This window comes from Muntiacus reevesi, chromosome 5 (assembly GCF_963930625.1).
Source record: "Muntiacus reevesi chromosome 5, mMunRee1.1, whole genome shotgun sequence".
Taxonomy (NCBI): domain Eukaryota; kingdom Metazoa; phylum Chordata; class Mammalia; order Artiodactyla; family Cervidae; genus Muntiacus; species Muntiacus reevesi.
Window position 1 is genome coordinate 78,329,986 of NC_089253.1, and position 13,009 is coordinate 78,342,994.

The window sequence follows — 13,009 nt, forward strand, 5'->3', positions numbered from 1 at the left end:
GTGTCTGGGCCCAGAATGGGGGGATCCCACGCAGGAAGAGGCATCCCATTCCCCCACCCCCGTCTCCCGCCCCCAATGGCTAGTGAGTGAGGAGCAGTGCGCTGGGCACCTGCCTTCTCCCTGGGCTGAGACTGAGGAGCATCACAGCCTGAAGCGTGAGTGATGCCCCGAGGGAAGGTCGGTTTTGACCATGATGGGGTCTGTCCCCAGCAGGTGACAGGTGGCGGGGACAGGGGAGCCTGGGCTCTCATCCCTGCATCCCAGGGCCCACCCGGCGTCCGCCAGGTGCCCACGCCTACCTGAGTTGGCACGCTTCTTTGGGGCTTTGAGGCTGCGGCAGCGCCCACCCACGGAGCTGCTGTTCTCGCTCATGGAGTCCTGGGTGGACGATGCGCTGCCGGTGGCCTCGCTGTCGCGCATCATGCTCTCGTAGCCGCTGCTACCGCCGCTGTGGTAGAAGAGCGCTGTCTTGCCCATGGCGGGCGGCAGCTCCCCGCTTAGCACGCTGCTGTTGTCGCTGCCGTGGCCGCTGCTGCAGCGGTGGGGCCGGCGTGGCGGGGTGATCTTGCTGTAGGGCGAGGGCAGCGGGGCTGCGGGCGGCGGGCGCTCGTCGGTGGGGACGGCGCGCTCCTCCGCCTCGGGCCCCGCGCGCCCGGGAGGCCCCCGCGCGCCCGCGCCGCCCTGCAGCAGCTCTGAGATGCGCCCGTTCACCGCCCGCAGGGGCAGCTTGGACGCCAGGCCCGAGCCCCGGCTCCGGCTCAGCGACTGGGTGGACCAGGACATGTGCTTCCCGCCGGGGGGCGGCCCGGAGCTCTGGCCCACCGCCTGCGGCAGGGACTTGGTGGAGAAGCTCAGGGTCTTGGTGGTGGAGGTGGCCAGGCTGCGGGCCTTGGGGCTGGCCAGGAGCAGCTTGCTCACGGCGGAGATCTTGGACTGGCTGGCCTTGGGCGAGGCCCCGGCCGACTGCGTGGGGCCCGGGTTGGTGGGCGAGGCCCCGGCGCTGCGGCCAGGGCTCCTCCCCGTGCGGGGCATGGTGCTGTCCTTGCCCGCGTGCAGCCGGGAGCTCATGGAGGACAGGCTCTCGGCCCTCTCCAGAGAGAGGCATTCGTAGTGGCTGACTGTGGTCCTGCCCAGAGAGTTGGTCCGACTGGCCAGCTGCTCCAGCTTGGCACTGAAGAGCTTGCTGCTGCTGCTGGCATCCTTCATCTTGCCGCTGGGCTCGTCGGGAAAGCTGGCCAAGAAGGGCGCAGGTTGGTTCAAGGGGCTGCTGGAGCTGCTGCTGCAGGCGCTGTGCTGGGGGCTGGCCCGGTTCTTCTGGTCCAGGCTGGACTTCCGGACAGGGGGCAGCGGGGGAGTCCCTTTGGGCCGAGCCAGGACACAGTGCTTGGGGGACGCCACCTTCCTCTCCAGGGTGGCCTTGGAGGGCTGGGTGCTGGAAGCCAAGCCAATGCCGTTGGTCTCCGAGGCACAGTGGTAGAAGAGGCTGTCTAGCTCCTCCTGCCTGCTGGCTTTCTGAAAAGCCCTGGGAAGGCTGCTGGACTTCAGGCTTTTGTTGAGATGCACGGGGCTCTGGGCAGCCACATTGGGCAGGGCCATCTCACAGCCATCCACCACTCTCCTGAAGTTGTCGGCCCCTGGGGAGGCAGACACCTCACCGCTACTGTTGCTCAGCCTGTCGCTGGGGCTGGCCTTCTTGTCCTGTTCTGCTCTGGCCTCAGGCTTTGGGGGGCCTGTGGCTGTCTCAAACCTACTCCCTTCTTCATTGGGGTAAGCATTCTCTTTTTTTACCTCGTCTTCTCGTTTCAGCCAGGGATCCTCAAATTTCATCTCTTTCTTTGCACCACTTTCCTTGCTTTCCTGGGACTGGGCTGCTTTGGGGACTGAGCTGACGGTGGCCAGGGACACCTCAGGCTCCTGGACATTGCGGGGGCTCATGGCAATGCAGGGGTATACCGTAATGTTGGTCTTCATGGGGATGTACCCTTCACAGTTGCTCAGACTGGCTGTATTAGAGATGGTGACCATGGCCTTGCCCAGGGTAGATATCTTGCAGCCTTTGATGGGGGCTGCCTTGTTGAAGGAGTCTTCCCCCATTTCAGACAAGATTAGCAGGTTGTCAGGGCCTGCCTTGGGCTTCTCCCGGCACACCACGGCGGTGTTCTGGATGCTGCTGACGAACTCTGAGGCCGGAGGATCTGCCATTGCTTCCCCATGCCCAAAACACGCCTGTGCTATGAAACTGTGGCACGGCTGCTCACTGTCACTGCCTGTGCTCATCTCACTCAGCCAGGAGCTGATGGAGGAACGTCTGCTCCCCGCCTCCCGGGCCTTCTCGTCCAGGTTTAGCTTTGGGAGGGGCAGGAACTGCGTGATGCTGACCTCGGACACAGGAGCCACGTTTGAGTAGCACTCCAGGTCCTCGCTGATGCTGCCGATGATGCTGACAGGCCGGGAGCCTGAGGCCAAGGCCTGCACCGAGCAGTCACTGTTGAAGCTGATGATGCTGGTGGGGCGGCCACTGTCCAGCACCCCGCTGATGGTCAGCTCCTCCACCAGCGTGAATACCAGCTCGTCTTCACCATTCAGCTCCAGAGGCTGCTGCACCGTCACCATCGTGGTGCTCAGAATCTCCTTCTTAGAATCTGGGGAAGTTGCTGCCTGATGATCGTCATCCACAGGGGTTTCTGGGAACCCTTCATTCCCAGTAGACATGGATTTCTTCAAAACCTGGGGGCTCATTCCGACCGGGGGGGTGCGTACCTCGGGCGGCAGCAGGGACTCAGTAGACACCATGCCCGAATCCTTGCTCAAGGTGGGCAGCGGGGCCGGAGAAGGCAGGACCCCCTTCTGGGTGTAGACTTTGCATCTCTGGGAAGGAGAGCTGGCTGGTTTGTACTCTGAGGTCTTGGACAGGCTGGCAATGCCCAGCCTGGGGGAGCCCATGGGCCTGGGCTTGCCTTCCACAAAGCCACAGGAGTTTAGGCTTTCCCGGCTGCTCCGGAGGCTGGGGCTCTGTGCGAGCTGGGAAGAACTGTGCTGGCTACTGCTGCCGGGGATGCTCCGGGGTGAGGCAGGGGTGGGGCTGTTGGTGAGCAATGCGGCAGGGACCGGGGAGTGATTCCTCTGCACCTTGGAGGCCGGGGGCTCCGCACCTTCTCTGTCTGTCAGCTGGCCGTCTGAGCCATCGTCTTCCTTATCAGACTCACAGAGAGGGCTTGCCCCGGCTGCCTGGCTCAACGGGACACTCTTGCTTGCCTGCTCCGCCCCAAACTGGGCTGGCAGCTCTTCGAAGGGGAACTTGCTGGGCTCCTCACTGCCATCGATGCAATCCAACCTCTCCTGCAGCTCAGCGAACGTGTTGCACTTCAAGCAGTCCCTTTCCGATTTGCTGGCGCCAGCCTCTCCGGCCTCTGTGGACCGGCTGTCACCCCTGGCCTTCTGCAGGGCTGGTACGATAGGGACAAAGTCTGGGGGCCCCTCGTTGTCCGTCAGCTCCTTGTCAGAGAGGGCTGTGCCGTTTGGCCCGATGTAGATGACCGTGTCGCAGGACTGCTCGCTGCTGGAGGAGTAGTCGGGGTCGCTGGACAGGTGAGGGATGGGGAAGTCCGACTCGACGGCAGCTCTGGCATGGAAGGGTCTCAGCTGGGTGGGCCTGCGCATTCTGCCTTCCTCACAGGAACTCTCTCCCCCGGAGGAGCTCGATGTGTACTGTGAGTGAGAAGGAAACAGTTAGTGTGGCATCGTGGGGCAACTGGCCAGGCAACTGGCGGAGGCCATTGGCTCCACACAGGCCATCCAGACCCCGGGCCATTACCCAGATGTGCCAGGCCTGGTGCCCCAGCTCTTCACATCCCCTCATACTCCTGTGAGGCACACTGGGGAAGCAGAGGCTGCTCATGAAAGGGGGTGACCAGCCCAGGTCTCATGTGACCTCCTAAGCAGTTGAGCGGGTCACCAGTTTGCACACCCAAGCCATGTATGACAGTTTGTGCCATGGGACACTGGTTGGAAAGATGTGCTTTTGACCAAATATATGTGTGTCTATATATATATATTTACACATACATTTATAAATAAATATATATGTATTTATATATTGGGCATATATATAAAAAAATAAATACATATATTTGTATATATATATTTCTGTTTTTATATATATAAAGGAGGCGGAAAAGTCCCCACAAATCACCAGCTGGCCACAGACCAGACTGACCACAATCATGATGATTTTCTCAGACATTCTTGTCATACCGCCACTGTCCTGGCTTTGCCTCTGCCTGAGGAAATGAGCCCAGTGGTTTCATCAACCAGAATCAACCACTGAGCTAACAGGACAACACCCCTTGGCCTAAAAAAGTGCCTCCTGAAAATGCAGGGGAAGTAGGGTCACCTGAGCAAGGAGTGAACTAACAGTCCCCTTTGGGATCAATCAGTTGAAGGGCCAAGGTAGGCAAGATACAAACTCTGGATATTTCCCATCACTCTTAAAAATTTTCACCTCAAAGTCGCAATCATTTAAACTCTCTAAAGTGAACCAAGCACTCCCCGTTAGGAGTCCAGGCTGGATGACTGAGGAAATCGCCAGCAGTGGGGAGGGGACAGGACATCTGTATCGGCCAGGAGGTAGTCCTGCCCCGAGGTGGATGCTGAGACAGGCCTTCGGCAGCCAAGCTCACCAGGCCCCTGGTGCTAGGGGATTAGAAATATTGATTCCACTCTTTCTGACTCAGTTCCAGGACAGGGCTCCGAAAGCTGCTTCATCCTCCGCACCCCCGGCAAACCCCTTACCTTTGTTTTCTTTTTCTTCATCCTCAAGACTCGTGAGGCGATCTGGATGGTGGACAGGGTTTCGGCGTAGTTCCCGGCGGCAGCCGAGATGTGAGCGATCATGGTGGTGCGGCAGTTCACGTTCCCCAGGGACTCCCGCAGCAGCATGGTGAGCTTGCTTTCTCTGCCAACAAAGTGAATTAAGGCTGCATTAGTGGGCCATGCTTCACTCTGGCTGTCAGGGTAGGACTTCGGGCCCCTACATGGCTTGCTGTGGGCAGTGAGGTTTTTTTCCCTTTTTTTTTTTTTTTTTTAATGCGTACTAATTAACATCATCTTCTACATGAAGCCATTTGTAGTTGGCAGCTGAGCAAGTGCTTCTAACCCCAAGGACGGAAAGCATGCAGAACACCTCCCTTGGCACCACTGTCCTGGCTGTGATGGGGTATTCCTGTGTGTCGATGCATATGACACTGCCCAAAATGAGACCTGGGAATAGAAATGAGAGGCAGGGATAGGGAGAGAACAACTCTGTGACCCATTATTGGGCATGCTGTCTGCACATCGGGCCTTTCTCTGCAAATTTCCACACCAGGCAATCCCTGCAATACAAAAAGTACTTTTCCAGCCATGAACTTGTATTGAAGAGCTATGTGTTTATAATACATGCAAGGTTTCTTTTGCCAAGGAATTGCACCCACTTTATTGCCATTGTCTCTTAACATATATTTGCACATGGTAGTGACAAAGGAAAAGGTATTCATATTCCTGATTAAAACCGGGGACACACAGACATAGACCCAAGCACTCAATCAGCAAGAGAAAACAGAAGTTGCTAGAAGGGACTCCTCTAGGGATTTTGCAGGTGCTGTGTGGGGCCAGTGTCCTGAGTAATGAGGCCCAGGAGTTTACAGATGGTGTTTCTAGGCTCCTTAAAAAGTGATCTGAAGGAACAACTCATGTTTTTTTCATTCCTGAACTTGTCTTGACATTCTTCCTGCCTTGCTTTTAAGAGGCTTCTGCTTACGTAATCAACTCTTGCCTCTTAACTACTGCCAAATGTCATTTTGTCTCTGGAGCCTTCCCTGATCCTGAAGTCTGAGGGAGCCTCTTTGCTTCCCATGTCCTGGGTTGTTTGTTTTGCTAGAGGAGAGGGGTTTGTCCTCAGGTTTGTAATCAGGTTGTCAGGGCCTCCCTCGTGACTCAGATGGTTTGATCTGCCTGCAATGCAGGAAACTCTGCCTGCAATGCAGGAGACTCAGGTTTGATCCCTGGGTCAGGAAGATTCCCTGGAGAAGAGATTGGCTACCCACTCCAGTATTCTTGCCTGGAGGATTCCATGGACAGAGGAGCCTGGCAGGCTACAGTCCACAGAGTCACAAAGTTAGTGACTGAGTAACTAACACTTCCACTACTTTCCGCAGTCAGCCACTGCCCCCTCCCTCTCCCACCCCCACCCTGCCCCGGCCCCAGTCAGCTCTCTGGAGAGAGACTATCCAGCTCAGGAGACCCAGTGTGACATGCAGGCCACTGTCAGCAGAGATTAGACCTCAGAGACAGAAAACCACTTCACATGTGACCTGCATCAGACCTTCAAGGAGAAAAGACTTGTATAAGAGCAATAGCTTCCCCTTTCCATCTGGGAACAATTAAGGTGTCAGCTTGGAGATACTGGGCTCACTATGGCTCATTGCCAGTGCAATCTAAAAATATATCATAATTTCCCTTCAAGGAAAACACCAGTGATAAAAGTGGCGGAACGAGAATGCTATGGACCGAATGTTTACATCTCCCCCAAATTCATGTGTTGTAACCTAACGTCCCATGTGATAGTATCTGGAGATTGAAACTTTGGGAGGTGATTAGGTCATGAGGGTGGAGTCCACATGAGTGAAATTTGTACCCTTATACAAAAGACCCTAGAGAGCTTCCTTGTCCCTTCTGCCATGTGAGGAAACAGTGGGAAGATAGACACGTATGAGCCAGGAAGCAGGCCCCCACCAGGCACAAATCTTCCAACCCTTGATCTCAGATTTCCAGCCTCTAGAACTGTGAGAAATTCACTTAAGTCCCTCAATCTATGGGATTCTGTTATAGCAGCTTGAACTGACTTGAACAGAAAAGTAAGTGGGTATGGAGGAGGAGCCCTTCAGCCCTAGCTCCTGGCTCTAAACATTTATCTTCCTTCAAAATATCTATCAGAAACATCTTGGAAACCTCCAGAGCTGACAACCAGATGGGGAAGTCAAGTCTCATTCCTGGCACACATTGTCAGTGCAGACACTGTACATGGATAAGTCTAAGCCTTTGTCTTCCATATGGGAAGTGGGAGATACATCCCATCAGAGTTAAGCTGTGATCATATATGGTTAATTCTTATTAGTCATGACAGTTATTTTTATTAAGTCTCCAGGAACCCTGAGCTAGTGAATGCTGAGCCATGCTCCTAGGGGAAATATGTGGGTTTATGTTCCTGAGACCCCTGGGTCACAATATTTCATCAATTGATCAACACATAACCTTGTTTTATGTGCATATCTATTTAAAGACATCCTAATTTCTATTTCTTATAAATAATGAATTATATGTACCGTCTATATAATAAAACACTAGCTGAGAAGGATTTAACATTTCCTTGACTCTGGGTAACATGACCATAAATTTCTTTGGCTTTCAGCCTTATAATATTTTCCACTATACTTTAAAAGAAAAAAAAAAAAAAAAAACAGGGCATATTATGAATCCACTAATACAGCCTGTTTCCACAGTATCATCATGCACTTAGATGTTACTTGAGTACTTTCCAGAACTTTGATGCATATACATCAGTGAATTTCCTCTTCCTGGATGTACCATATTGTTGATTCATTAACACTGAATTCACATCGACAGCACTATATCATGCATGAATGAAGCTTCTCTCATACATGTATTTTTTCTGTAAATCACAGCCTTCTTGCACTAGACAGCTGCAGCACTATACTTGGGGGCTACTTTACACAGTGAAATCACCAACAAAAAGCACAGAAATACAAAAGTGTCACTAAATAGACTGCAAAAAAGACCCTTGTTTATATGATGAGAGGTGAAACAAGAAGACAGAGCTGTTGGCTTGTCCAGTCTGAGCTGAGAACACGTGCATTGGGTGGCTCAAAGTTTTCGTTACTAAGCATGTCTGCAAATTACAGTAAAACTATGGATTTTGAACATAATTCACAACATAGAATCTGCAAATGATTCTGAGGATCAACTGTACTATGAAGATCCTACTGATGACTCTTGTTCATTAGTTGCTCTGCTGAAGGCACACCCCAGTTATTTATCCATGTGACCCTGTAAAGGCCCCAGGAAAAGATACCAAAGACAAAATAAACAGATATAGCACTGATGTATCAAACTGTTTGCCCTGTGTGTTTCCCCATGATTCCCCCATTCATAAGTCAACCATAGGACAATTTTATATTTTTAAGACCACATTGTTGGAGGAAGCCAGGGCCTGTGTGTTGCTTGGCAACGAGCATTTTAGCTCTCCTTTGGAAAGCCAGTAAAACTGCCAGCAAGATTGTTTCACATGGGCCTCTCTAGACTCTAAAACATACCTGATGGGAGTGAAAGATGGTGGCTATAAAGTTTTCATTTTTTTTTTTTTTTACCTCATCATGATCCTTTAACTTGGAACAAAGACAATTAAGTTGGGGAGGAAAGGTGAAAGAAGGGACAAACTGTAGGTTTAACTCACTGTCTTTGGCAGGAAAATAAAAAGACTGAAAAGTTTCTAGGGCCGTGATCAGTTCAAACTCAGTCTGCACCTCTGCATAGGCTCTGAGGCAAGAGGAATAGGAAAGCACAGGTGCAGAACTGCTGGCCACCGAGTCCCAGGGCCAGGGTGGATGAGAACTTAGACTTGGGGATCCGTGTGAGAAGGATGGGTTGGGTGGGACAGGAAAGGATGGGTGACAGAGTAGGGTTGACTGGGGCCTGGGAAGGACCATGCCGTTCTTCTTTCAGACAGTCATGCTCTATGCACACATATTCTACTTCCCTTCCACCCCACTGCACACATTTTTTAAAATGATTTTTTGAAAAATGTCTTGCTTTTTAAAATAAGCTGACCTTTTATTAGCCATAGCAAGGGAACACCAAAAAATAGCATAATGAGGAAATTTTAATTAATTTTATAAGAACAAGACAGAGCACGTAGTACTCTAGGACAGGAGCTGACAAACTGAGGCCTGCCAGCCCAATCCAACCCCCTGGTGTTTTTGTAAATAAAGTTTTATTGAGACATGGCCACACCAATTTGTTAACATATTGTCTCTGGCTGCTTTCACACTACAACAGCACGGGTTGTCCATATATTTGCTATCTGGTCTTTTACAGAAAAAGTCCATTGACCCGTGCTCTAAAGTATTGACAAAAGTTGGTTTCATTTTAGACAGAGTGCCAAAAAGTTATCAACAAGAACACAGAAGTATGTCTTAATTTCTTTGTGTACGTGCTCAGTCGCTTCAGTCAAGTCCGACTCTTTGTGACCCTATGGACTATAGCCCATAAGGCTCTTCTGTAGATGGGATTCTCCAGGCAAGAATACAGGAGTGGGCTGCCATTTCCTTCCTATTCAACAATCTCTCTCTGACTTGACAGTTGTCCGTGTTGTCTGTCTTTCAGTTCATCTGTATTTCTTTCAGATGTTTCCTGAAGGGAGAGCTTTTAAAATCAGCAGCATGGAAACAGGCAGAGGAACAAGTGCTGGTTTTAGAAATCACTCAAGCACCAGGACACAGTAATCAGCGACTGACCCGTTCACTTCCTATGTGATATAGAAGCGGAGGCTGTCCTTCTCAAGGGGCTATGAGGCTGCTTACCCTCCAACTCGTTAACTTGTGAATGTCTAGTGGCTCACTCAAGGAGCATTTGGTGAATGCGCACCTTCAGGAGGCCATCCTGCAGACTCTGAGGATGTGCAGAGCAGAGGCCCTAGAGCCCACTACCCAGTGAGGGAGACACACACGTAAACACACGTTATCTGACTTTGCTGGTAGTCCAGTGGTTAAGGACCCACCTGCCAATGCAGGGGACACAGGTTCAGTCCCTGGCCTGGGAAGATTCCACATGCCATAGAGCAACTAAGCCTGTGCTCCACAGCTAGTGAGGTTGCGTGCTGCAACTACTTAAGTCCATGAGCCTAGAGCTTATGCTCCACAACAAGAGAAGTCACTGAAATGAAAAGCCTGTGCACTGCAACTCTGTAGAGTAATCCCCACAACTAGAGAAAGCATGAGAGCAGCAATGAAGACCCAGTACAGCCAAAAATAAATAAACTTTTAAAAACCAACACATTATCATACCATCCATTAAAGCCAATGACAGAAGAGCAAATCTGAAACAGCACGTGATAAAGAAAGACCCTCAAGACTGGGAGCTACCCACCATCACTCTAACTCCCTGATGGCTGGGAACACCCGGACTTCAATGGGCATAGCACAGTTCTTTTCTTGGCTGAGAATCTCCTACGTGGCAGGTATCCAGGTATATATTTGCTTGAGGTTCCCCCCAAACCCAGCAGAACTCAATTCCTTTCTGAAAGGACAATCTGGAATCTCAAGATCATTGTTCACTGACGCTGAGAGTTGGGAAACTGTCCCAACTGGTAAGTTGGTACAGGGCCGCCAGAGTCATACATTTACGATGTTGGCCAGATAATTTCATAAGAAAATAGACATTCCTTTCATGACAGTTGTTAAATATATTTCTTCCCCAGAAAGGAGGTGAAGAACTCTGGACATAGGAAGAAAGGCATCTACTGACCATGTTCTTTTGAAGAGTAGTGAGCTCTGAATCACCAAGTTGAGCAACTCAAATACAGCACCATGGATGGGCCAGCCCTTCTTCAAGGCCTGATTCTTGTGGGAGAGAACCATAAATGTCCACTTACAGACATGGATCTGTTTTCAAAAATATGCTTCCTTCAATGCAAACACAATCAGGGCACAGAAAAAAGCAAAGTGACTTATATTCCTAATAAAATGAAAGGAAAGGAACTTAGTTAATCTTGAAAATTAATCTCCAGAACAATGTGCAAGAGAAAGATTCCTGTGGGCAGCAGACATAAAAATCACAAACACATACACACATGTGACCTCCCAGACATACACACAGGCATGCTCTTTTTTAGAAAAAGGAGACAGTGCTTGTTTATTTTTAAGCAATACATCATTGGCATTGAAGAATGGAAACCATACACACAGAATTCTTATAGTTGTCAGATCAAGATAACAACCAGTGTTTATATGCCAGGAAAATTCTGGTATCCCTCATGTTGTTAAGGATATGACTCTGGAGCTACACTGAATTCTAGAAACTCTCCCATTTTTTACCCATTTTACCTGTAAACTGCCAGAATGTATTGTAGAGCCCCAAACACAGCTTGAGATGCTGGGCAAGAGATGCTAAGGATGGATCCAACTCCAAGATTATAATCTCCCAGCCTTAGACCCCAAATACCAGGTCCCTCATCTACCCGCTGACTACCAGGGAAGAGGAGAGAAAACAGGAAGAAAGAACAGAAAGGAAAAGAAGGACCAGAGATAGGCTAAAGTCATGAACTTGGCCTAGTTTCTGGCTCCTCTATACCCTCTCTCCCACTGACCCTGCCTCCTTCCCATTCACATCCTATTGGTCTGTGAACATCCTTTCCTACTAATGTCTGAAGAGTCACCAGTGGCCTCCTGAGACCAGCTCAAGTATTGAGGACAAGGGTCCCAAGACACCAGGACCTATAACCCAGTGCTCCCGGCCTAGGTGTTCAACATCTGAGTGGTTCTTTATCTCTCACTAGAAAGAGTGTTCATTATGCAGAGGGTAGATTGAGTCACCAGGCCCCCAGGTGAGGGCAACTCTCATACCTCTGCTTGTCTTTACTTGTGAGACTACTGAGCTGTGACACTGAAGCACATATGTCCACAAGGGAAAAATCACTTTGCTTGAGTTTATTTCCCTGTAAAGGATGGGTGGTCCCCTGTTCAGGGTTACTTCACAGACATTTACATGTTTGGGAGAAGACTTCACACGCCTTTTTGCATGGGAAGATGTCTGCTCTGCAGGAATGGCCATTTCTCAGCAATGTTCCCCTCAAGGATGCCAACATTTCAGGGCATACATTTTCTGGTTTCTGGTACTACAGAACAGCCCAAAGCTTGGTATAGGCCAAGCTATCCTACTGGCATACCCAAAAGGAGTTCATGACGTTACAGGGTTTTTGACTCAGTTTCAGATATTACTCCATTTGTACTGCAAACAGTGTGAGCAGATCTGTGCTGTGGGATGCTAAGAACGAGAGTGTGTAATCCTGGCAACCTTGATAGAGAAGCATGGTTCTCAGTTCTTTCAATGAGGATGACTTTGGCTTCCAGAATAAACCATTGGCTAGAATAGCTGCCTGCACCTGGCATCTGTGTTTGAGGTGCCTCTGCCAGCATTGGCATGCAGCAGTGTGGAAGATGGTGAGACAGCTCATCAGAGGAGAGCTTAGAAGAGGACCCTGTGGAGAAACACCCACTGCCAACTGAAGGACCAGCCTTCATGACCCAACCAATATACTGCCTGGTATGAGTTCACCTAACCTGAGACTGTTAGAGATCTGTTGGTGGAAGTGCTAAGAGTGGTCACAGTTAGCCTAACTGTTCTCTCATAGAGCTCTTGATTAAATACTATAGAACTCTATATTAAATATTATATTACAGTACCAGATTTTATTTTCTTGGGCTCCAAAATCACTGTGTATGGTGACTGCAGCCATGAAATTAAAAGCTGCTTGCTCCTTGGAAGAAAAGCTATGACAAACCTAGACAGCATATTAAAAAGCAGAGACATCACTTTGCCGAAAAAGGTCCATCTAGTCAAAGCTATAGTTTTTCCAGTAGTCAAGTACCAGTGTGAGAGTTGGACCATAAAGAAGGCTGAGCACTGAAGAATTGATACTTTCTTCTTTTTTAATTTATTTTAATTGGAGGCTAATTACTTTACAATATTGTGGTGGTTTTTGCCATACATTGACATGAATCAGCCATGGGTGTACATGTGTTCCCCATTCTGACCCTCCCTCCCACCTCCCTCCCCATCCCATCCCTCAGGGTCATCCCAGTGCACCAGCCCTGAGCACCCTGTCTCATGCATCGAACCTGGACTGGCAATCTATTTCACATATGATAGTATACATGTTTCAGTGCTATTCTCTCAA

General features: G+C 50.0%; 1 protein-coding gene across 1 annotated transcript in view; it reads right to left on the reverse strand.

The window, feature by feature from the left end:
* KIF26B (kinesin family member 26B) overlaps positions 1 to 13,009 on the reverse strand; it is a 496,587-nt gene that overhangs the window by 22,818 nt on the left and 460,760 nt on the right. Inside the window, exons 11-12 of the mRNA XM_065935600.1 lie at positions 4,792 to 4,954; positions 300 to 3,708 (exon numbers count right to left, since the gene is read on the reverse strand). Of these exons, the coding sequence (XP_065791672.1) occupies positions 300 to 3,708; positions 4,792 to 4,954 (3,572 nt within the window). The remainder of the gene's footprint in view (positions 1 to 299; positions 3,709 to 4,791; positions 4,955 to 13,009) is intronic.